Source organism: Rana temporaria, chromosome 5 (genome assembly GCF_905171775.1).
Source record: "Rana temporaria chromosome 5, aRanTem1.1, whole genome shotgun sequence".
Lineage (NCBI taxonomy): Eukaryota > Metazoa > Chordata > Amphibia > Anura > Ranidae > Rana > Rana temporaria.
The window spans coordinates 421128685-421154497 of NC_053493.1; the positions used below are offsets into that span (position 1 = coordinate 421128685).

The window sequence follows — 25813 nt, forward strand, 5'->3', positions numbered from 1 at the left end:
GGGTAAGTACAGAAAATGCCCAGCACAGGGTGGGTGTGGGGGTTTTGTTAAAGGCCACGCATGCACCCCCCCCCCAACCTTGTGCTGGGATCCCCAACTTTGAAGAGTAAACTTCCGGCGACAAAGGAAACCAGAGCCAGGATCCCGAAGTCTCCTCTTCCAGGTAACCCTTGTATTTCTTTAATGACAGGTAAGCTTTAAAAAAAAAAAAAAAAAAAAAAAAAACTTTATAAAAAACAGACACCCCCCCCCCCCCCCCCCCCAAGGACCAACACTGCATTTCGCTCACGCCGGCCTCTTGGAAGTAAACCCTGGAACGCTTATCCTCCAGCTATAAAAAGACGTCTAGATATCTGCAGGCCTCCCATGTGCCGAATTCCCGAGGAATCAGAGGATTAAACCCCCGCAGGATACCGTCGCAGCCGTACGGAGGAGGCAAACTAGAAAAAAGGGGGGGGGGGTTCTGGAATACATTCCTTTAACATCTGTTGTAAAAGGGGGGGGGGGGCGCAAGGAGATATTGATAGTGAACCTGACATTATTGCACAGGCCACAGATGGCAGAGTTAAAATCTCCACGTCAGAGCCAAGGCAGGCCCCCCCCGTAATGTTTGTGTCAACGGGAGGGGGAATACGGTGCTGCACCGAGAGATGGGCGGGGGGGGGGCATTGTATCACCTTTTCACTGCCTGCTTCACCCCTTTAAACCCACACTAGCACACCGCATGCAGTTGGTTGCAGGGCGGCCCTATTCTCTTGAACGGGTCGCACTCGCCAGGGACTACTACACCCATCAGGCAGCAGAGGGCACAATTCCTGCCGTGGCCGCAAAGCATGTGTACAGCCTCAGCAGCTAAAGAGGGTAGGCAGCATGGCTCAACCATGAGTTTTTTTTAACCTACCACTAAGGTGAGCGAGCCCCAACAAGGAACATCTAGGATTTGATCCCTTTTGGTCCTATTTAAGCAAATCTCCAGCCATGCACCCCCCCCCCATTCTCCGAAGCCCCACCCCCACGGTTTTCCAAATCCCCCAAGGCAAACATTTGCCCTCTGGCTGTTGCAGAACTACAAAGTTCCATGGGGCATTGCAAGACTTGACTGCCAAAAGCATGACCCCCCCCAGAGACAAAATGGGGGGGGGGGGGTTACTAAAACTGGAGGGTGCAAAATCCGGTGCAGCTCTGCAGAGAAACCAATCAGCTTCCAGGTTTTATTGTCTCAGCTTAAAGGAGTCGTAAAGGCAGAAGGTTGTTTATGACATCGATGATGTCCTAATGATGGGTGCAGCTCCAGGCATCATCAGATATCACCATTTTCAGGCAGCGATTCTCTGCAGGATAAAAGCGATCATAGCGGCAGTTCCGCCACTTGATCGTTCTTACAGGCGACAGGAGGGGACGCCGCCGGATGACGAACATAGAGACCGTTTCCGGTAACCAGATGGTCACCAGCCATCTCTATGATCGCCGGAGGCCCGGGCACGACGTTATAACGTCACACCCGGGCCCCCCGAATGTAAACAAATCACCAATCGCGGCTGTCAGCATGAGATCGGTGAATATATATTATATACACACATACAATGTTTGGGGGGGGGTTCTGAGTAATTTTCTAGCAAAAAAAATTATGATTTTTACATGTAGGAGAGAAGTGCCAGAATTGGCCCCCCGGTATGAAAGTGGTTAACGCATTATATGCATCAACCACTAGTCGACCAGCCGTCGCCGTTATACGGCGGCAGGTCGGCTGCGCGAGATCACGCAGCTATACGTCATCTCGCGTTTCAGCCAATAGGGGTGCGCGAGCGTCCCCCCCCCCGCTCGCCCCTGGTGCCGACGCGCGTGCGATTACCGCCGGGCACCCGCGATCGCTCGTTACAGAGTGTAAACACACAGCTCCCGGTCCTGTCAGGGGGAGAAATGGCTGATTGTCTGTTCATACAATGTATGAACAGCGATCAGTCATTTCCCCATGTCAGTCCCATCCCCCCTTCAGTTAGAACACACCCAGGGAACATAATTAACCCCTTCCTCGCCCCCTAGTATTACCCCTTCCCTGCCAGTGGCATTTTTATAGTAATCAATGCATTTTTATAGCACTGATCGCTATAAAAATGCCAATGGTCCCAAAAATGTGTCAAAAGTGTCCGATGTGTCCGCCATAAGGTCACAGTACATATAATAAAAAAAATAAAAATAAAATCGCTGATTGCCGCCATTACTAGTAAAAAAAAAAAAAATATTAATAAAAATGCCATAAAACTATCCCCTATTTTGTACACGCTATAACTTTTGCGCAAACCAATCAAACGCTTACTGCGATTTTTTTTTTACAAAAAATATGTAGAAGAAGAATACGTATCGGCCTGAACTGAGGGAAAAAAATGTTTTATATATTTGTTGGGGGATATTTATTATAGCAAAAAGTAAAAAATATTCATTTTTTTTTCAAAATTGTCGCTCTATTTTTGTTTATAGCACAAAAACTAAAAACCGCAGAGGTGATCAAATACCACCATAAGAAAGCTCCTTCTCTCTCCAGTGATGTCCACAATCCCCTTAGCCATCCAGGACACTCCTGAGCAGCGGTGCCATTGGTGCCTGCGGCTGTCAAAGTCAGTCAGCCAATCAGGGGAGAGAGGGGGGGCGGGGCTCCATGTCTAAATGGATACATGGAGCCCTGACTGCTTGGGTGCCCCCTGTAGCAAGCTGCTGGCTGAGGGGCACTCGAAAGGAGGGAGGGGCTAGGAGCAGTAAAGAGGGACCCCAGAAGAGGAGGATCGGGGCTGCTCTGTGCAAAACCATTACACAGAGGAGGCAAGTATAACATGTTTTTTTTTCCCCTTTTTAAATATCAAGACTTTACAATCACTGTAATTGAACAAGCTGAAGTTAGAAGCCGATTGGCTGCCATGCACAGCTGCACCAGATTTCGCACACTCGAATTTTAGTACATCAACCCCAACGTGTCTTGCAGTTTGGTCCCCCGAAACTGTTGCAGAACTACAAGTCCCATGAGGCATTGCAAGACTCTTGACAGCCAAAAGGACAACCGCCTGAGGCATGATGGGACTTTTAGTTCAGCAACAGCTAAAGGGCTGAAGTTGGCCTACCTTCGCCCTATACATATCTTATTCCTGCAGTCTTCTTGGTGGTCCAGCGATGCCACCGCAGGAGGCGGGCATCCTTCCAAGACTGAGCAGCAGTAACATGACGACACATGGGCCTCATTTTGTCCCAGAGCATTGTGAGCCCACCTCTTTACCCCCCACTCCTTAAACTTTGGTCCTCATACTTACCAATGTGAATCTAGTGTTATCTGGTGAAACCTCCCAATTCACCACGGGGGTCCAGCGCCGCCATTTTCTATACCAACGTCGTTAGGTGGGTGGGCGTCTCCTCCAGTGGGTTCTTGCACCTAGCCCCTTGATGTTCTGCAGCACATGCGCAGTGCGTCTAAGACTGCCCGTCGCATGCATAGCATGATGGACGTTGCCCCGAAGCCTCCTGAGATGGGCGATACCAGTATCCCAAGGGGCTTGAGTATTAAAGGGGGCGTCGCCTAGGCATGAACCAGAAGCGCCGGGCCAGGACCTGCTTAAAAGAAAAGGATTCTCCGATCGTGGAATCTGGAATTATGCAAAAGGTTGAAGGTCTGCTTTAAGACAAATATAAAAATAAATAAAAGCCTCCCGCCCCGACGTGGCTGCCAGGCTGGGTAGCGTACATCCGTCACTTCACAATGACAAATAAATTAGCAGCTCAGAAAGAGAAGAAGACAATACGCGGTGCCATCGCCGCCCCCCCGGGGACAGCTCAGGTATCTACTTTGTCCTCATTGAGCGAGACGAGGACCTTCTAATAACCCGGCAGCTGCTCTCTGGAGGGCCTGGGCCGGTCGTCACGGCAACGAGAATGACGCCATTCATTAAGGAGTCCTCCGGAGTTATAAAAGGGAGCAGGTGCGACCTGGATTCTACCCGCAATGCTCCAAAATAAAAAAAAGACACGCACAGCCAACCGCCGTAAAACACCCCCAGAAGGGAGGACTACCGAAACACCCCCCCCCCCCCAAATAATCCGAGCAAATTTCTTCTAGTGTCTGCCTCAGACAGAAAAATATCCCAACCGAGAGAAGAAGACTGGAATACTGAGCTTGTGTGTCTGCATTGTTTGTATAGTAGTAAATAATTGATCGGCGACTCCTGAACTCTACAAGGCGGGAAGGTCCAATGGTGCAGCCATCATACAACGTTTACAAAGCGTCTCCTTCCCCACCGCTCTGCCCTCTTCCTCGACGCCCCCCCATTGCTCTCCCCTCTTCCTCACCGCTCCCCCCCACCGCTCTGCCCTCTTCCTCACCGCCCCCCCCCACCGCTCTGCCCTCTTCCTCACCGCCCCCCCCCCCCACCGCTCTGCCCTCTTTCTCACCGCTCCCCCCCCCCACTGCTCTCCCCTCTTCCTCACCTCCCCCCCCACCGCTCTGCCTTCTTCCTCACCGCCCCCCCCCATTGCTCTCCCCTCTTCCTCACCGCCCCCCCCCCCACTGCTCTCCCCTCTTCCTCACCGCCCCCCCCCCACTGCTCTCCCCTCTTCCTCACCACCCCCCCCCATTGCTCTCCCCTCTTCCTCACCGCCCCCCCCATTGCTCTCCCCTCTTCCTCAACGCCCCCCCACCGCTCTCCCCTCTTCCTCACCGCCCCCCCCGCTCTCCCCTCTTCCTCACCGCCCCCCCCGCTCTCCCCTCTTCCTCACCGTCCCCCCCAACTGCTCTCCCCTCTTCTTCACCGCCCCCCCCCCCACTTTTATCCCCTCTTCCACCTTCCCCACCGCTCTGCCCTCTTCCTCACCGCCCCCCCCACTGCTCTCCCCTCTTCCACCTTGCCCACCGCTCTGCCCCCTTCCTTACCTCCCACCCCCTTCTCCACTGCTCTCCCCTCTTCCTCATCTACCTTCCCTACCGCTCTGCCCCCTTCCCCACTGCTCTCCCCTCTTCCACCTGCCCCACCGCTCCGCCCCTTCCTTACCTCCAACCCCCCTTGCCCACTGCTCTCCCCTCTTCCTCATCCACCTTCCCCCACCACCCCCCTTCCTCATCCACCTTCCTCACTGCTTCCCTCCCTTCCCCACTGCTCTCCACCCCCCTTCCCCACCGCTCTGCCCTCTTTCTCATCGATTCCCCTCTCCTTCACCCCCCCTTCCCCACCACTCTCCCCTCATCGCTTCCCTCCCTTCCCCGCTGCTCTACTCCCCCTTCCCCACCGCTCTGCCCTCTTCCTCATCGCTTCCCCTCTTTTTCACCCCCCCCCCTTCACCACCACTCTGCCCTCATCGCTTCCCTCCCTCCCCACTGCTCTCCCCTCTTCCTCACCTCTCCCTCCCCACCGCTCTCCCCTCTTCCTCACCACCGCTCTCCCCTCTTCCTCACCTTTCCCTCCCCACCGCTCTCCCCTCTTCCTCACCTCTTTCTCCCCACTGCTCTCCCCTCTTCCTCACCTCCCTCCCCACTGCTCTCCCCTCTTCCTCACCTCCCTCCCCACTGCTCTCCCCTCTTCCTCACCTCCCTCCCCTCTTCCTCACCACCGCTCTCCCCTCTTCCTCACCTTTCCCTCCCCACCGCTCTCCCCTCTTCCTCACCTCTCCCACTGCTCTCCCCTCTTCCTCACCTCTCCCTCCCCACAGCTCTCCCCCCTTCCTCATCCACCTTCACCCGTTTCCCCTCCTGCTCTCCCCTCTGCCTCATCGCTTCCTCCCCTCTTCCTCATCCAACATTCCTACTGCTCACCCCACTTTCCTAACCGCTTCCCCCCCGCTCTCCCCTCTTCCTCATACTCCTTCCTCACCGCTTCCCCCCCCCCCCCCCCGCTCTCCCCTATTCTTCACCGCTCTCCCCTCTTCCTCACCGATTCCCCCGTTCCTCATCCACCTTCCCCCGTTTCTCCCCCTGCTCTCCCCTCTTCGCTTCCTCCCCTCTTCCTCATCCAACATTCCTCCCTGCTCTCCCCTCTTTCTCACCGCTTCCCCCCTTCCCACTGCTCCTCCCCCCTTCCCCACCACCCCTCCCCCCTTCCATGTTCCTCCCACTGCTCTCCCCTTCCTCATCACCCACCCTCTCTCTCTCTCCCCCTATCCTCAGTGCTATCCCCATAGTCCTCCTTACCACTCACCCCTCTCCCTTTCTCATTGATCCTCTCCCTGACCCGCTCCCTCGCCAACCCTCACTTTCCTCTTTTTCAACCCCCTTCATCTCACCAGTGCTCTCTCTCCTTCCTCTCACCGCTCTCCCTACTTCCTCAACGCCCACTCCTCTTACTTGCCTCTCATCACCATTTCCTAATTCATGCCCCCCTTCCTCACCGACCCCCCCCCCACTCTTCCTCATCACCTCTGATAGTCTCTTACACTGTATAGACAACCATTATCTGCCAACCTCGGCTTTCCCATATGATAATCCTGTCCTCACTACAATTCATGTCCGTCTACATCGAGCAGGAGATACAGCTATGGCTTAATCCGTCCGTCAGCCGGATCAGCAGGAATCTGCCGACATTCCAACCATGTGTGGGCAGGCTGAATTTACCTCAATGAATCAACGTGGGTACAACCAGCCTTCTGGATTTTACATGTGGATTATTGCTAGCGGCTATTATAGCCGCTACTGCTAGCAGTAATCACTCCTGGCCAGGACTGCTCCCCTCAGTTGTCCCCTCGCCCCGCCGGGGGAACACATTGGCTCTGCGGGAGGGATCCCCGTGGTTGCAGGAAAGGAAATCGCTCCTTGTATGGCCGGCTTTAAGCAGCCCATAGATCGATATCCAAAACACCTGGGGTGCCGATTCGATTCAGCCAACCAGGTGACAAAACGCGTCAGTATTTGCACTCACAGCCGCGGCTCCAGATATTTCCAGACTTGCCGACTAGAACAATTGCACAGCAAGATAAGTAGGACTCGGGTATAAACACAACGGGAGAGCGCCGAATACGACTCGGGAATGCGGAAAATCCACATAAAAGGCGACTGAAAACACCAGACAGACAATGTAAAGCTCTTATGCTAATTGGCTTGATCAAAGCTGAAAACATGGAAATGGCAAGTGTTTATTTATTTGTTCAGCTAGTTTTGCGATACAAGCACCGCTGCCAGACAGCACAGCCAGGGCCTGCAGTGCCCATGTCCTCCCTGCAGTGCCCATGTCCTCCCTGCAGTGCCCATGTCCTCCCTGCAGTGCCCATGTCCTCCCTGCAGTGCCCATGTCCTCCCTGCAGTGCCCATGTCCCCACTACCCTGACCTCTGTCCTCCCTACCCTGCATGTACTCCATTGTCCTCCCTGCAGTGCACATGACACCCACTGCACTCCCTGCAGTGCCCATGTCCCTCATGCCCTCTGCACTCCACTGTCCTCCCTGCAGTGCTGGTGTCCCCCTTGCCCTGACCGTGTCATCCACTGCACTGCCGTCCCCACCCTGCCCTCTGTGCATTCCACTGCTCATGTCCCTCCTGCCCTCTGTGCACTCCACTGTCCTCCCTGCAGTGTCCGTGCCCCCCCTACCCTGACCTCTGTCCTCCCTGCATGTACTCCACTGTCCTCCATGCAGTGCCCATGACACCCACTGCACTGCCCTCCACTGTACTCCCTGCAGTGCCCATGTCCCTCCTGCCCTCTGCACTCCCTGCAGTGACGTGTCCCCTCTGCCCCGACCGTGTCCTCCACTGCACTGCCGTCCCCACCCTGCCCTCTGTGCACTCCACTGTCCATGTCCCTCCTGCCCTGCCCGTGTCCCCACCCTAACCTCTGTGCATTCAACTGCCCATGTCTCTCCTGCCCTGCCAGTGTCCCCCCCGCCCTCTGTGCACTCCACTGCCCATGTCCCTCCTGCCCGTGTCCCCACCTTGCCCTCTGTGCACTCCACGGCCCATGTCCCTCCTGCCCGTGTCCTCACCCTGCCCATGTCTCTCCTGCCCTGCCCGTGTCCCCACCCTGCCCTCTGTGCACTCCACTGCCCATGTCCCTCCTGCCCGTGTCCCTGCCCTCTGTGCACTCCACTGCCCATGCCCCTCCTGCCCTGCCAGTGTCCCCCCTGCCCTCTGTGCACTCCACTGCCCATGTCCCTCCTGCCCGTGTCCGCACCCTAACCTCTGTGCACTCCACTGCCCATGTCCCTCCTGCCCGTGTCCCCACCCTGCCCTCTGTGCACTCCACTGCCCATGTCCCTCCTGCCCGTGTCCCCAACCTACCCTATGTGCACTCCACTGCCCATGTCCCTCCTGCCCGTGTCCCCACCCTAACTTCTGTGCACTCAACTGCCCATGTCTCTCCTGCCCTGCCAGTGTCCCCCCCTGCCCTCTGTGCACTCCACTGCCCATGTCACTCCTGCCCTGCCCGTGTCCCCATCCTTACCTCCATGCACTCCACTGCCCATGTCCCTCCTGCCCGTGTCCCCCCCCCCCTGCCTCTGTGCACGCCACTGGCCTCCCTGCAGTGCCAATGTCCCCCCTGCCCTCTGTGCCCTCCAGTGCCCTGACCGTGTCCCCCACTTTACTGCCCTCTGTCCTACCTGCACTGCTCTCTGTCCTCCTCTGTCCTTCCTGCGCAGTCATCACAGCTAAGAATTGGTAAGCTGCAATATAATAAAGGTTTGTTTCTGGGTTTAACATACACATGTAGAGAATTACATTATAACAGACCAGCTTAACATATAACCAAGGCCTCACTCAGGCACACTATATGCACTGAGGCAGAAACAATAAATAAAATAAAAACAACTGTCAGCACGTCCAGCGTTGCGTTGCGACACCACTAGACTGCGCTTCAGAGTGAATTCATTCCAATGGGCAAAATAAACCATTATTCTCTCCGATGAAATTAATTCATGCCCAACCGTTCCATGCGCCCAGAAGAGTTGCCAGGAGGAAAGGCGCAACCCCCCCCCCCCCCCCCTTGTGTGCACGAGGAGGCCTGAAGGCAAACTTTATTTTCTGCATATCAGTGTTCACGCCGGATCAACGTCACCGCGGTCTCAGAGCAAGGATCAGGAGCTGGAAGGAGGAGCTTCTGATCATGTGATCACTGAGAGCCAATCTGCTTTGAGAAGTGCATCTCTTGTATTTCTTTATCTTCTATAGGGGGAGGGGGAGATACAATGTATCCATGCAGGGGTCGGGTATAAAGTACACAATGTATCCTGGCAGGGGCCGGGTATAAAGTATACAATGTATCCTGGCAGGGGCCGGGTATAAAGTACACAATGTATCCTGGCAGGGGCCGGGTATAAAGTATACAATGTATCCATGCAGGGGTCGGGTATAAAGTACACAATGTATCCTGGCAGGGGCCGGGTATAAAGTACACAATGTATCCTGGCAGGGGCCGGGTATAAAGTATACAATGTATCCTTGCAGGGGCCGGGTATAAAGTACACAATGTATCCTGGCAGGGGCCGGGTATAAAGTATACAATGTATCCTTGCAGGGGCCGGGTATAAAGTACACAATGTATCCTGGCAGGGGCCGGGTATAAAGTACACAATGTATCCTGGCAGGGGCCGGGTATAAAGTACACAATGTATCCTGGCAGGGGCCGGGTATAAAGTATACAATGTATCCTGGCAGGGGCCGGGTATAAGGTATACAATGTATCCTGGCAGGGGCCGGGTATAAAGTATACAATGTATCCTGGCAGGGGCCGGGTATAAGGTATACAATGTATCCTGGCAGGGGCCGGGTATAAAGTATACAATGTATCCTGGCAGGGGCCGGGTATAAAGTATACAATGTATCCTGGCAGGGGCCGGGTATAAAGTATACAATGTATCCTGGCAGGGGCCGGGTATAAAGTATACAATGTATCCTGGCAGGGGCCGGGTATAAGGTATACAATGTATCCTGGCAGGGGCCGGGTATAAGGTATACAATGTATCCTGGCAGGGGCCGGGTATAAAGTATACAATGTATCCTGGCAGGGGCCGGGTATAAAGTATACAATGTATCCTGGCAGGGATGCTGGATCAACGTCACCGGAAGCTCCCGGTCTCAGAGCAATGATCAGGAGCTGGAAGGAGGAGCTCCTGATCATGTGATCACTGATAAGCCAATCTGCTTTGAAAAGTGCATCTCTTGTATTTCTTCTATGGGGGGAGATACAACGTATCCTTGCAGGGGTTACCCAGCTGATGACAGAACGCAGTACAGGGCCAATCAGAGTGGCCCTTTACCATGTGATCAGCTGTGACCAATGACAGCTAATCATGCAAGTGTCTCCTATTAGGGCCCTTTCACACTGGTGCGTTTTTGCCGTGTTTTCGCAATACAAATAGCGCTATTAAAACGCCCATAAAACGCTCCCCATGCCCCCTCCATTGAAATAAATTAAAAACCGCTGTAAAAACGCAGTAAAAACGGAGCGTTAAAATCGCGATTTTACCGCGTTTTAAATTCATTTCAATGGAGAGGGGCATGGGGAGCGTTTTAATAGCGCTATTTTTACCGCAAAAACGCGGCAAAAACGCACCAGTGTGAAAGGGCCCTTAGTGCCGCCTATCAATGCCCATCTGTGTAGATTTTTTTTCCACATTTTTGGTCTTTATTATTTTTGCTAAACAAAAAACGCATAGGAGATTCAATTCCACCAAAAAACAAACAAAAATAAAAAAAACTCCATGTACAGCGCAATTGTCAGTTAAAGTAACGCAGTGCCATATCGCAGAAAATGGCCTGGTCATGAAGGGTCGTGGGAGGGGGGGGGGGTAAATCTTTTGGAGGTCAAGTGGATTTCCCTTCACTTCCTGTTCAAAAAAAAAAACAGAGGTGATTAAATACCACCAAAAAAAAAAAACTCTATTTGTGATATAAAATAATTCATTTGTGTACAGTGTCGCACGGCCGCGCAATTACCAGGTAAAGTAGCGCAGTGCTTGGTCATGAAGGGGGGGGGGGGAGCCTTCCTAAAGCGTGTAAAATATAACTAAAGGCAAAACTCTATGTACTTAAGCAACCCAAATGGTCACCAGCAGCTTTTTTTTTTGTGCCAGCGGGGTCCGGACTGGAAACACGGGTTTTCTCTAACCGCTTCCTGCAAGAGCGCCGAAAATACCAACAAGGGTAACGGAGGAGGGGAGAGCAACTTATCAGTTTGCTGCAGGCCGAATGCATGAAGCCATTCAAAGTGTAATGGAGGCCAAAGCATTTTTAGTTCACTTGTGCATGCTGGGGGGAGGGGGGTAGGACGGCGTGCGCTCTGGACTGTGCACAGCACTGATGTCAAATTAGGAGCAGCAGCGGATGGGTCCCAACTGACCAGAATGGGACTGACTGTGGGGGGGGGGGGGGGGGGGGGGGGGGGGGGGGGGGGGGGGGGGGGGGGTGCAAGGAACACCTGAGCATCACCATGCAGGTACACACGGCTCTCGCACAGGTGAGCGCTGCGGTACGGCTGGGTGAACCAGACCTTTGACTGACAAGAGATTAGAACCTCTGTTGGGTTTTTGTTGATGTTTGCATTTTATTTCACACAGACAGAGCTTTCTTCTGGTGGCATTTGATCACCTCTGCCTTTATTTTTTTTACAATACAGTATACATCAGGGGGGAGATATATATATATATATATATATATATATATAAAATGATATATACTCTGGCTATCTATGCCTGGAAGTGGGAGCAAATACCTGGCTTAGATAAGCATCTGCTCCCCCCTGAAAGGTGCAAAAATGTGACACCGGAGGGGGGGTCTTGAAAAGCAACATTTTTGGGTGGAACTCCGCTTTAACATTTAGGGGCGATCAAAGGATTAACTCTGTGCCTAGGCAGTGTTTCGGTGTCCAATGAGGGGCGTCTACTAAAGGGAAGTGATGGATTTTATTTCCACAAAAGCCACCCCCCCGTCTCTCCTCCCCCTCTCAGTCTCTCCCCCCTCTCTCTCAGTCTCCCCCCCTCTCTCTCAGTCTCCCCCCTCCCCCCCCCAACTCCCCCCCCTCTCTCTCTCTGCCCCCTCTCTCTGTCTCAGTCTCCCCTCTCTCTCCCCCCCCCAGTCCCCCCCTCTGTCTCTCAGTCGTCCCCACCCCTGTCTCAGTTTCCCCTCTGCCCCCCCCCCCCCTGTCTCAGTCTCCCCCCCTCTGTCTCTCAGTCTCCCCCCCCTCTGTCTCCCCCCCCCCCTCTGTCTCTCAGTCCCCCCCCCTCTGTCTCTCAGTCTCCCCCCCCCCCCTGTCTCTCAGTCCCCCCCCCTGTCTCTCAGTCCCCCCCCCCCCTCTGTCTCTCAGTCCCCCCCCCCCTCTGTCTCTCAGTCCCCCCCCGTCTCTCAGCCCCCCTCTCCGTCTGTCTCCACCCCCCCCCTCTGTCTCTCAGTCTCCACCCCCCCTCTGTCTCTTTCCCCCCTGTCTCAGTCTCCTCTCTCTCGCTCTTCCCCCCTCTCTCCCTCTCTGTTAACGGATTACTGTATAAAATGTGACTGGCAGTGAAGGGGGTTAACCTGTAGGGGGCGAGGAAGGGGTCAAGTTTGTCCTAGGGAGTGATTCTAACCGTTAGGGGGCGGGGCTTACTGTGACACATCACTGCTGCTCCTGATGAGAGGGGGTAGACGATCAGTCTCATGTCACTAGGCAGAATAGAGAGAAGTCTTGTTTACAGACATCGCCCCCGTTCTGCCGTTCCGTGACCCGATTGCGGGACACCGCCGGATATCGAGTGTGTGTGTGTGTGTATATATATATATATGTGTGTATGTGTATATGTATGTATGTATGTATGTATGTATGTATGTATGTATGTATGTATGTATGTGTATATATATATATATATACACACACACACACACACACACACACACACACGTTGCTTTGCCTGCCCGTGCCATTCTGCCCACGTAAATCTACATGAGGTGGTTGGCAAGTGGTTAAAAGCGCCCGTGTTGCAGCGCTGCCCATTCATTTGAATGGGCGCTTTTAACCTGGGGGGGGGGGGGGGGGGGGGGTTCTAAAGTGCGAACGCGGAATCGCTAGTGTGAAAGTAACCTAAATCTCCCACCACTAGGTCTCTTCTGCATTAACCCCTTCGCTGCTAGCTCAGTACGTCATACCGACCTGACCGCGGGGGATTTTACACACGTGTGGATTGTGTGTAAATCTAACAAGCAGACACCCATGCTAGTCCATGGGATCGGAAAAAAACAAAAAAGTATGGGGGGGGGGGGGGGGGTATACACATGAAAAAACGCTGACTGCGATACACGCTACATATTAAATGCAATATTCCCAAAACGCACATATTCCTGCAAAGATGGCTGTATTTAAAAAAAATGGGCGCTGAATCGACCGCCGGCTAGAACCGCGTATAGGAAAGAAATGTCACCAGCACGCCAGGAGCTCCAAAACTTTTTAATCAGCAAACACATAAATTAACCACTGAACCTCTTTTCTGAGATTTGGCGTTTACAAGTTAAAAAACGATTTTTTTTTTTTGCTAGAAAATTAAAAAAAAAAAATCTAACACCCTAGAGAATAAAATGGCGGCGGTTTCAATACTTTCTGTCACACCAGAGGTCTTACGAGCGCAGATTTTTTTTTAGCACAAATTAGCACAATTTTTTTTTTAATATTGTGAAAGATAATGGTACGCCGAGTAAATTGACACCCAACATGTCACGCTTCAAAGCTGCGCCCGCTCGTGGAATGGCGACAAACTTTTACCCTTAAAAATCTCCATAGGCGACGTTTAAAAAGAAAAAAAAAATCTACAGGTTGCATGTTTTGAGTTACAGAGGAGGTCTAGGGCTAGAATTATTGCTCTCGCTCTAACGATCGCAGCGATACCTCACTTGTGTGGTTTGAACGCCGTTTTCACACGCGGGCGCTGCTCACGTACACGTTCGCTTATGAGCACAAGCTCGGCGGGACGGGGCGCTTTAACCACTTAAGGACCGCCTCCTACACATTTACGTCGGCAGAATGGCACGGCTGGGCACAAGCACGTACAGGTACGTCCTCTAAGTGCCCAGCCGTGGGTCGCGGGCGCGTGCCTGCGACACAGTCCGAAGCTCCGTGACCGTGGGACCCAATTGCCGCTGGAGTCCCGTGATCGGTCCCCTGAGCTGAAGAACGGGGAGAGGTGAGTGTAAACACAGCTTCCCCGTTCTTCACTGTTATTGATCGTCTGTTCCCCGATATAGGGAAGCACGATCAATGACGTCACATGTCCAGCCCCGCCCCCCTACAGTTAGAAACACAGATGAGGTCACACTTAACCCCTTCAGCGCCCCCTAGTGGTTAACTCCCAAACTGCAATTCCTTTTTTACAGTAAACAATGCATTTTTTAATGACAATGGTCCCAAAAATGTGTCAAAAGTGTCTGATGTGTCCGCCATAATGTCGCAGTCACGGAAAAAAAAATCGCTGATCGCCGCCACAAAAAATTTATTCATAAAAATGCAATAAAACAATCCCCTATTTTGTAAACGCTATAAATTTTGCGCAAACCAATCGATAAACGCTTATTGCGATTTTTTTTACTAAAAATAGGTAGAAGAATACGTATCGGCCTAAACTGAGGAAAAAAAAAAGTTTTTTTTATATATTTTTGGGGGGATATTTATTATAGAAAAAAGTAAAAAATATTGAATTTTCTTCAAAATTGTCGCTCTATTTTTGTTTATAGCGCAAAAAATAAAAACCGCAGAGGGGATCAAATACCACCAAAAGAAAGCTCTATTTGTGGGAAAAAAAGGACGCCAATTTTGTTTGGGAGCCACGTCGCACGACCGCGCAATTGTCAGTTAAAGCGTTGCAGTGCCGAATCGCAAAAACTAAACTAAACATCCCTTGTAATCAAAAAAAAAAAAAGCATGACAGGTCCTCTTATATATAAGATCTGGGGTCAAAAAGACGTCACATCTCATATTTACACTAAAATGCAATAAAAATAAAATTTTATGTAATTCTAATAAAAAAAAATGTCCCTTTAAGAGCTATGGGCGGAAGTGAGGTTTTGACGTTGCTTCCGCCCTGCAGTGGTATGGAGACGGGTGTCCAGGCCACAGCCCGAAAAAGGATCCGATCGCCTCCGCCACTGCTGACAGGAGGGCACTGGAGAGCGGAGGGGGGGGCCCCGTCTTCCACTCACGCGTCTCCAGGCCACAGCCCGAAAAAGGATCCGATCGCCTCCGCCACTGCCGACAGGAGGGCACCGGAGAGCGGAAGGCCACTGACAAAAAAAGAATAAAAAAAAAGCGATCTTTCGGCATATCCGCCGCAGAGACCACTTTTATCTGAAAGAGGACCGCCCGCTGAAGAAGAGGATACCGGGGTTATGATCGCTGCTGACAACGGTACTCCCTTTCAAAAGTAGCGACGTACGACGGCGGGCGGCTTGGAAGCGGTTAAACCAGAAAGTGACGTTTTCAAAACCACGCAGGACCCCTTCATCAGGCAGACCAGGTCAGATCGGGTCACATGCCTGATGAAGGGGGTCCCGCGTGGCTCCGAAACTTTTATGCTGCAATTAGGTGATCGCCGATTAAACGTTTTTTTTGGACCCATTTTTGGAGATCCTGGTGACACGATTCCCTTTGATGGGGGGGGGGGGGGGGTAGGACAGCATACCCGTCTTTCACAGGTATGCTTTCCACACTTCCGGGAGCCTCAGCCGCAGGTATTGACGTCACGGCCTGGGCTCCCTCCCCCCCCTCATGTCCCCGGGCCAGTAGGAGAGAGGAGCGGAGCCTCGCACATGAGCAGTAGCGTTCACGGGCATGAAGCAATGGTGGGTTCCCTTACTTGCAATGGCGGCAGCAGCACCCCACAGCTGATGAATGAATTTACTGGTCACTGTCACTGATGAATGAATTTACTGGTCACGGATGAATGAATTTACTGGTCACGGTCACTGATGAATGAATTTACTGGTCACGGTCAATGATGAATGAATTTTCTGGTGACTGATGAATGAATTTACTGGTCACTGTCACTGATGAATGAATTTACTGGTCACGGATGAATGAATTTACTGGTCACGGTCACTGATGAATGAATTTACTGGTCACGGTCAATGATGAATGAATTTTCTGGTGACTGATGAATGAATTTACTGGTCACTGATGAATGAATTTACTGGTCACGGTCACTGATGAATGGTGCCGACATTGCTGGACAGGTAAGTGTCCGATTATTAAAGGTCACCACCTGCAGCATGTGTTTAATTTTTTTGCAGCGGTGGGCGGACCTCCGCTTTAAGGTTGGACATGTTGGGTATCCATTTACTCGGTGCAACCTCATCTTTTATATTTTTGCCCAAAAAAAAAAAAAATGTAATATTTTGCGTCTGGGTGCCCTAAAAAGTAAAAAACAGTGTATTTTTTTTATTTATTTTTTTTAACGGACATTTTGCTAGACCTTCTGCAGTAATATGTAACATAAAAAATTGCCACTATTTTATTCTCAGGGGCGTCTGCTTTCAGAAAATATATAAATGTTTGGGGGATTTTATGTTATCTTCAGGCCTAAAATTATTATAATTTTTTTAAGCACATGTGCATAAAAAATAAATGCAAAGACAGTTTTGGGAACAAAAGGGTTAGACCTTTTACACTGGGGCGCTTTTCAGGTGTTTTAGCTCTAAAAATAGCGCCTGAAAAGCGTCTCTCAAGCCACCCAGTGTGAAAGCCCAAATGCAAGCACCCCCCCCAAAAAAAAAAAAAATGGCCAGCGCTGCTTTGGCAGCTGCGCTTTTAACACCTTCTTCGGCCGCTAGCAGGGATCAAAAGTGCCCCACTAGCGGCTGTAAAGCGCCGCAGCAACAGCAGTAAAAGCGCCGCAGCAACAGCAGTAAAAGCACGCGAGCAACAACAGTAAAAGCGCGCGAGCAACAACAGTAAAAGCGCGCGAGCAACAACAGTAAAAGCGCGCGAGCAAGTTGCTGTGGAGTCGGAGGAAATTTTGGGTACCTGGAGTCGGAGTCAGCAAACAATGCACCGACTCCAACTCCGACTCCTACTAAATTAAGATTGTCGAAACATTTAGGAGTCAAAACATTTATCTACCGACTCCACCGACTTTTACTGTTGCTGCCAGCAACAGCAGTAAAAGCGCCGCAGCAGCAACAGCAGTAAAAGCGCCGCAGCAGCAACAGCAGTAAAAGCGCCGCAGCAGCAACAGCAGTAAAAGCGCCGCAGCAGCAACAACAGTAAAAGCGCCGCAGCAGCAACAACAACAGTAAAAGCGCCGCAGCAGCAACAACAACAGTAAAAGCGCCGCAGCAGCAACAACAACAGTAAAAGCGCCGCAGCAGCAACAACAACAGTAAAAGCGCCGCAGCAGCAACAACAACAGTAAAAGCGCCGCAGCAGCAACAACAACAGTAAAAGCGCCGCAGCAGCAACAACAACAGTAAAAGCGCCGCAGCAGCAACAACAACAGTAAAAGCGCCGCAGCAGCAACAACAACAGTAAAAGCGCCGCAGCAGCAACAACAACAGTAAAAGCGCCGCAGCAGCAACAACAACAGTAAAAGCGCCGCAGCAGCAACAACAACAGTAAAAGCGCCGCAGCAGCAACAACAACAGTAAAAGCGCCGCAGCAGCAACAACAACAGTAAAAGCGCCGCAGCAGCAACAACAACAGTAAAAGCGCCGCAGCAGCAACAACAGTAAAAGCGCCGCAGCAGCAACAACAGTAAAAGCGCCGCAGCAACAACAGTAAAAGCGCCGCAACAACAGCAGTAAAGCGCCGCAACAACAACAACAGTAAAAGCACCGCAACAACAACAGTAAGGCGCCGCTATAACAGCAGTAAAGCGCCGCTATAACCGCAGTTGCCCGCACCGCCCCAGGGTGAAAGTAGCCTTAAAAGTATTCGGACCGGCTTGTTTGTGACCAACGCACAGCCCTGGGTACAATTATGGAATCTGCTGATATGAATGAACTCCCAAGTAATAAAGAAGGTCCAACCCGCTATTAGCAAGGGGGACATGCAGTATTTGATCCCCTCCTATCAATCGGCAAGATTTCTGGCTCCTAGGTGTCTTCTATACAGGTAACGAGCTGAGATTAGGACTCTGAGGGGGACCCGCTAACCGTACGGCTGGGGCTCCGAGGGGGGACACCAAGCGTACCACTGGGGCTCCGAGGGGGGACACCAAGCGTACCACTGGGGCTCCGAGGGGGGACACCAAGCGTACCACTGGGGCTCCGAGGGGGGGACACCAAGCGTACCACTGGGGCTCCGAGGGGGGGACACCAAGCGTACCACTGGGGCTCCGAGGGGGGGACACCAAGCGTACCACTGGGGCTCCGAGGGGGGGACACCAAGCGTACCACTGGGGCTCCGAGGGGGGGACACCAAGCGTACCACTGGGGCTCCGAGGGGGGGGGGGGGGGCGGGAAACTAATGTTCAGAGGAGATTCTGATGGGGACACAAATATATAGGAGACTCCGATAGGGATGCAGTTGTGTGTTGGTGGCGGGGGGGGGACATTGGGCTTAATTGTGGAGGTCAGGTGGGGGGAGGGGCAAAAAAGATTAGTGCCCTTTGTTTTTACTATTGAGCCTCGGTGAATGAAAATACGCACCCACACCTCTTTGACAGTTCACCACAGGACACATTCATTCACTGAAGTGCTGCTGTGTTAGTAGGTACTGTATGTGTGCCTTGTGCGGGGGGGGGACGTGGGGGGTCAGAGAGCGTGAACGGCAATGCATCACAACACACACATACAACGTATAAAGTTTAGTCTTGGATGTAGTAGAGTGGGGATAGAGTAGGAAAGAGTCAAAAGACATCAGTTTATTTAATTTTTTTGCAGTCTGTACTTGTTGGAGGAGATTTCCCTTCACTTCCTGTCCCGATGATACAACAGGAAGTGAGCATGAATCTCAGCAAAAGTGAGAGGAATTCACCTCTTAGGTGGTCACTGTACATCCCGACAATCTCCCAAAAAAGGGCCGGGCAAACGATTTTCAGCTGGTCGCTGCAGCCAATCAGATGCAGTCACTGTTTTGGCAGCGCGTGTTTCAGGGGACATACCCCCTTTCTCAAACATTTGAGGAAGGGGGCTTATCCCCCGAAACCATCCCCCGGGCACGGGCGCACACCTACTGGGATCCGCTACTTCCTGCAGGAACCAGATAATACTAGCAGGCTGCCCTTCCACTAGTTTATTCAGCCCCCCCCAATATCCAACAAGCTTTATTGAAAGTGACGCACACTAACAAAGCCAGGCTGTAGCACAGGGCTCGACAAGTCCCCGCTCCCCTTGCATTACACAGCGAGATTCCTCCCCCCCCCCCCCCGGAGCGGAGGATGCGGTCTCCCACGCTTATTGCTCTGTCCGCACTACTCCTGCTTGAGAGTGGCTGGGCAGCCATTGACAAGTGTTCTGAGGGCAGCCGGCCACAGTGCTGTACGCCGGAGTTTGTCAATGCCGCCTTCAACGCCATGGTGGTGTCCACCAATATGTGCGGCTCCCCCCCCCCTGGCCAGGATCCAGTACACGCACCACATCAACCTGCACCTCGGTGAGTGACTACACCCCACACCTGTACACAGGGGCCCTCATACCCCCTCCAACACCACACCTACTTGTACACAGGGGCGCCCATACACCACACCTACTTGGGGGGGGGTATGGGGTGCTTGTGTACAAATACCTGTACATGGGCCCCCATAACACCACACCTACTTGTACACAGGGGCCCCCATACACCACACCTACCTGGGGGGGGTGTGGGGGCCCCTGTGTAAAACTACCTGTACATGGGCCCCCATAACATCACACCTACTTGTACACAGAAGCCCTCAAACCTCCTCCAAAACCAGACCTACTTGTACACAGGGGCCCCCATACACCACACCTACTTGGGGGGGGGGGGGGTATGGGGTGCCTGTGTACAAATACCTGTACATGGGCCCCCATAATATCACACTTGTAGACAGGGGCCCCCATAATCCCCCCCCCTCCACCATACCCCAACTCCATAGCCCCTGTAAAACACCACACCCCACTTCCTGTTCTGCTGCCCCCCCCCCCACCTGTCCCCCACCCGTGACACTTCCGTTCCTGTCCCACCGCCCCCCACCTAACTCTGAACATTTTTTTAGCTGGCTCCTAGATTCAAACGCAAAATTTGTTAAACCCTGTCATAGCACATTGCTTATAGCCAGAACCATTCCTATCCAACGGATTTCTCCCCAACGGGGGCTTAATCATGCATGGACATAGTGGTTGGCGCGTTTACCTTGCAGGCAGCACTGGGGTCCTCAGTTTCCGTCTGAACCAGGGAGGAGCTCAGGTGTGTTTGGACCCTGGTCCTATAGCGAGCCATCCCAGGAAGCCGTCACCTGTACTCTGTGCCTCCTGCCGGGCACAGTGAGTTAAGGGGGGGGGGGGGGGGGTTAATAGATTTTAGAGTAGTATGCCCATGCTAAAAAGTTATATATTAACAGTACTGCCTGTACTGTGCCAATCGTAAGCAGCCGAGTCATATGTGTGGTGCCAATGCCCCAGTACAGGTGGCAACACTTGTGCCAGGAAGCCAATTACACCTGAGCTCATCCCTTGTCCCAACCAGGACACTATCTGCATGGAGTTTGCGTGTCCTCACTGTGCTTCCTGTGTGGGCTTCCTCTGGTTACTCCAGTTTACGTCATGCTGGCGGGTTAACTGGCTCCTGGCTAAAAACTGGTCCTATGACAGTCTACTGAGCATGCCCAAGATGGCCGCCTCACCCACAGCAGATAAAGAACCTTGAGCCTTCAGGAAAATAAATAAAAAGGCTACAGAAAGCAGTTGTATATACAGCAAGGAGTGTTACGGCGCACAGAAAAACCGCAGATCAGACCTTGAAGGACACCCCCCCTCCCCCCCATGCTGACTTCAGCAGCAGCACCTCCTGATGATGCACCCTCCAGCGTGAGGAGCACTTCATAGGTCACTCGTCATGTTTACATTGTGTATGAGGAGCGCTTGGAAGGAAAAACCTGAACGTTGTCAACAGACCTCCAGCTGAGAGTCTGCAGAACAAGTTTTGAATCCCCCCCGACCCCCCCTCTCTCTCCATGCCTCCCCTCCCCCCATCATGTTGTAGGTGAGCACATGGAAGGCCCTCACTTCCACATTACCTGACAAGCATGCCTGGCCTGCAGCAGTGTCCTGTGGAAGAAGAGGGCCGGGTGGTGCGTTGTGTTGGGGGGGGGGTGTGACACCTGATGTGGGGGTGCGACACCTGATGTGGGGGTGCGACACCTGATGTGGGGGTGCGACACCTGATGTGGGGGTGCGACACCTGATGTGGGGGTGCGACACCTGATGTGGGGGTGCGACACCTGATGCGGGGTATACTCACTCAGTTGGGTGTTCCGGGTCATAGAAATCCCCCATTGCTGGTGGTGGAGCAATACATCCAGATGGAGAGGTGGTCAGAAGATCCTGGACACAGAGATGTGATGGTGGGACTCCAGATTCGGGGTATGAGGACTCCAGGACTCCAGATGGGGTGCAGAGGATGATCTCTGGATACGACAGATGAGAAGAAGAAGTTGGGTAGACTTCAGATGTTGTTGGGGTGCAGAGGGTCTTCCCCGGACAGAACAGATGAGAAGAAGTTGGGTAGACTTCAGATGTTGGGGTGCAGAGGGTCTTCCCCGGACAGAACAGTTGAGAAGCAGCAGGTAGACTTCAGATGTTGGGGTGCAGAGGGTGTTCTTTTTAATGTGACAGTTGACAAGCAGCGATTAGACTCCAGATGTTGGGGTGCAGAGGGTCTTCTCTGGATAGGACAGTAGAGAAGCAGCAGGTAGACTCCAGATGCTGGGGTGCAGAAGGTAATCTCTGGATAGGGCAGTAGAGAAGCAGCAGGTACACTCAAGATGTTGGGGTGCAGAAGGTAATCTCTGGATAGGACAGTTGAGAAGCAGCAGGTACACTCAAGATGTTGGGGTGCAGAAGGTGGCCTCTGGATAGGACAGTTGAGAAGCAGCAGGTACACTCAAGATGTTGGGGTGCAGAAGGTAATCTCTGGATAGGACAGTTGAGAAGCAGCGGGTGGACTCCAGATGATGGCAACGTGTAAACAAATCTCAGGCTTGGGGACCCCCCAGATATTGGGGTGCAAGGATGAAAAGAAGCTGTAACTCCAGATATATGGAGGCGATGATAAACTTGCGTCCCGATAACGGAGATCCGTGTGGTGGACAATACTATGCAGAAGGAGAGTGGGGGGGGGGGGGATAGGACCCCAATTGTTAGTTCCAAGGATAAGGCACCAGATATTGGGGAGCACCAAGATGAAAGAACGGGTCCCTATTCTACATTGGGGGACAACATGGATACTTAGGGGGGGGGGGGGGATTCTGGTCTTCAGATACTGAAAGATCAAATATGGGGGGGCCCTCTAAAGCGTGAGGGAAGAATGTCAGTGATGGGGGGTCTTGGACTTTATCTTGGGGGGGATGGGGGTTCGGGACTCTATTGGGGTACGGGGGCCAAGGACATTTTGTCTATTGGGGGGATAGGAAAGGGGGCCCTTATATTGGCGTGGACGGGGGCCCGTATTTCAGGAAGGTTACGGCTCCAGATATGGGGTGATGTTTTGGGACCCCCGTGGGGTGATATCAGGGGGGAGATTTCTAGTGGGGGCAGTAATGGAGGGAAGAGGGGTAAAAGTCTCAGTTTAGAGGGGGGGCAGAAGTCCTGTGGGGGTAATACTCCTGTATAGGGGGATGATGGGGGTAGTACTCCTGCTGGGGGTACTTTAGGAGGGAATGAGGACCCCTGTAGGGAGTGTAGTAGTCCTGTAGGGAGAGGATAGGGGTAGTAGTCCCGGTTCTATGTGGAGTATAGGGGGGGTAGTGGTAGTACTCCGGCGGGGTGTAGTAGTAGAAGTCCCGGTTCGGGCAGAGCGGTCCCCGGTGCTCTCAGGCCATGGTCGGTAGTCGGGCGGTGCGGCCTGCTCTCTCTCGGTATCCCCGGCCTCTCCCGCTCTGTGTGGCCGCCTGTCGGTCGATGTGGGTCGGTCAGGCCTCGGCGCTCCACTCCTCCTCCTCCTCCTCCTCCTCCGGCACAGGAAGCGCAGCCGGGCCGCTTCCTCCGGGGGGGCCTATAGAGGAGGGGGAGACAGGAAGAGGAATGGCGGCCAACACACAACTTCCTGTCTGTCACCAGGGAGAGGAGACAACACCGAGAGACGCTCCACCGGGGGCACCGAGCTGTACCGGGGATACTGAGAGACACCGGGGTGTACCGGGGGAGAGAGGTGACTATACCGGGGAGGGAGCTTCTTCTACGGGAGAAACATCCGGGAACTTCTCCTATCTCCCCCAGAGGAGAGAACCGGCACCCCATAGACTCCCCAGAACAGAGAACTGCCCCTTGTATAGAGAACTGCCCCCCCATAGACTCCCCAGAACAGAGAACTGCCCCCCCATAGACTCCCCAGAACAGAGAACTGCCCCCCCCCATAGACTCCCCAGAACAGAGAACTGCCCCCCATAGACTCCCCAGAACAGAGAACTGACCCCCCCCCCCAATAGACTACCCAGAGGAGAAAACTGCCCCCCCCCCCAATGAGAGAACGGACCCCCAGAACTGCCCCCCATAGACTCTCCAGAGGAGAGAACTGCCCCCATAGACACCCCAGAACAGAGAACTGCCCCCCCCCATAGACTCCCCAGAACAGAGAACTGCCCCCCCCCATAGACTCCCCAGAACAGAGAACTGCCCCCCATAGACTCCCCAGAACAGAGAACTGCCCCCCCATAGACTCCCCAGAACAGAGAACTGCCCCCCCCATAGACTCCCCAGAACAGAGAACTGCCCCCCATAGACTCCCCAGAACAGAGAACTGCCCCCCCCCCATAGACTCCCCAGAACAGAGAACTGCCCCCCATAGACTCCCCAGAACAGAGAACTGACCCCCCCCCCAATAGACTACCCAGAGGAGAAAACTGCCCCCCCCCCCCCCAATGAGAGAACGGACCCCCAGAACTGCCCCCCATAGACTCTCCAGAGGAGAGAACTGCCCCCATAGACACCCCAGAAAAGAAAACTGCCCCACATAGACACCCCAGAGGACAAAACTGACCAGCATCAGGAGAGAATTGGCCCCCAAAGGAGAGAACTGCCCCCCATAGACACCCCAGACGAGAGAACTGCCCCCAATAGGAGAAAACTGCCCCCCCATAGGAGAAAACTGCCCCCATAGACACCCCAGAGGAGAGAACTGTCCCCAATAGACCCCCCAGAGGAGTAAATTGCCCCTCAAAAGAGAGAACTGACCCCCATAGACACCCCAGAGGAGAGAACTGCCCCCTATAGGCTCCCCAGAACCGAGAACTGACCCCTTGTAGAGAGACCTGACCCCCATAGACTCCCAGAGGAGAAATATACCCCTCAGAGGAGAGAACTACCCCCCAAAGGAGAGAACGGACCCCCATAGGCCCCCCCAGAGAAGACAACTGACCCTCAATACACCCCCTGAACAGAGAACTGTCCCCTTGAGGACAGAACTGACTCCCATAGACTCCCCAGAAGAGAGACTTGCCCCCAAGAGGAGTGAACTGACCCCCATAGACACCCCAGTGGAGAGAACTGCCCCCGCCTCATAGACACCCCAGAGGAGAGATCTGCCCCCTCCCCATAGACACCCCAGAGGAGAGATCTGCCCCCTCCCCATAGACACCCCAGAGGAGAGATCTGCCCCCTCCCCCATAGACACCCCAGAGGAGAGATCTGCCCCCTCCCCATAGACACCCCAGAGGAGAGATCTGCCCCCTCCCCATAGACACCCCAGAGGAGAGATCTGCCCCCTCCCCATAGACACCCCAGAGGAGAGATCTGCCCCCTCCCCATAGACACCCCAGAGGAGAGATCTGCCCCCTCCCCATAGACACCCCAGAGGAGAGATCTGCCCCCCCCCCCATAGACACCCCAGAGGAGAGATCTGCCCCCTCCCCATAGACACCCCAGAGGAGAGATCTGCCCCCTCCCCCATAGACACCCCAGAGGAGAGATCTGCCCCCTCCCCATAGACACCCCAGAGGAGAGATCTGCCCCCTCCCCATAGACACCCCAGAGGAGAGATCTGCCCCCTCCCCCATAGACACCCCAGAGGAGAGATCTGCCCCCCCCCCCATAGACACCCCAGAGGAGAGATCTGCCCCCCCCCCCCTAGACACCCCAGAGGAGAGATCTGCCCCCTCCCCATAGACACCCCAGAGGAGAGATCTGCCCCCTCCCCATAGACACCCCAGAGGAGAGATCTGCCCCCTCCCCATAGACACCCCAGAGGAGAGATCTGCCCCCTCCCCATAGACACCCCAGAGGAGAGATCTGCCCCCTCCCCATAGACACCCCAGAGGAGAGATCTGCCCCCTCCCCCATAGACACCCCAGAGGAGAGATCTGCCCCCCCCCCCATAGACACCCCAGAGGAGAGATCTGCCCCCTCCCCCATAGACACCCCAGAGGAGAGATCTGCCCCCTCCCCCATAGACACCCCAGAGGAGAGATCTGCCCCCTCCCCCATAGACACCCCAGAGGAGAGATCTGCCCCCTCCCCCATAGACACCCCAGAGGAGAGATCTGCCCCCTCCCCCATAGACACCCCAGAGGAGAGATCTGCCCCCTCCCCCATAGACACCCCAGAGGAGAGATCTGCCCCCTCCCCCATAGACACCCCAGAGGAGAGATCTGCCCCCCCCCCATAGACACCCCAGAGGAGAGATCTGCCCCCTCCCCATAGACACCCCAGAGGAGAGATCTGCCCCCTCCCCATAGACACCCCAGAGGAGAGATCTGCCCCCTCCCCCATAGACACCCCAGAGGAGAGATCTG

General features: G+C 53.6%; 2 protein-coding genes across 6 annotated transcripts in view; one reads left to right on the plus strand and one right to left on the minus strand.

The window, feature by feature from the left end:
• Positions 1 to 22330, minus strand: part of SETD2 (SET domain containing 2, histone lysine methyltransferase) — a 121379-nt gene extending 99049 nt beyond the window's left edge. For 3 of the 5 annotated variants that reach the window (XM_040355238.1, XM_040355237.1, XM_040355236.1), the window contains exons 1-2: positions 21328 to 22330; positions 8558 to 8620 (exon numbers count right to left, since the gene is read on the minus strand). In XM_040355238.1, the coding sequence (XP_040211172.1) occupies positions 8558 to 8620; positions 21328 to 21362 (98 nt within the window). In that variant the 5' untranslated portion in view covers positions 21363 to 22330. The remainder of the gene's footprint in view (positions 1 to 8557; positions 8621 to 21327) is intronic. The other 2 variants (XM_040355241.1, XM_040355239.1) reach the window with 1 other exon arrangement.
• Positions 22331 to 23061: 731 nt separating this feature from the next.
• LOC120941688 (tubulin delta chain-like) overlaps positions 23062 to 25813 on the plus strand; it is a 48222-nt gene continuing 45470 nt past the window's right edge. Inside the window, exon 1 of the mRNA XM_040355242.1 lies at positions 23062 to 23235. The gene's annotated coding sequence lies outside the window, so the exon portion shown is untranslated. The remainder of the gene's footprint in view (positions 23236 to 25813) is intronic.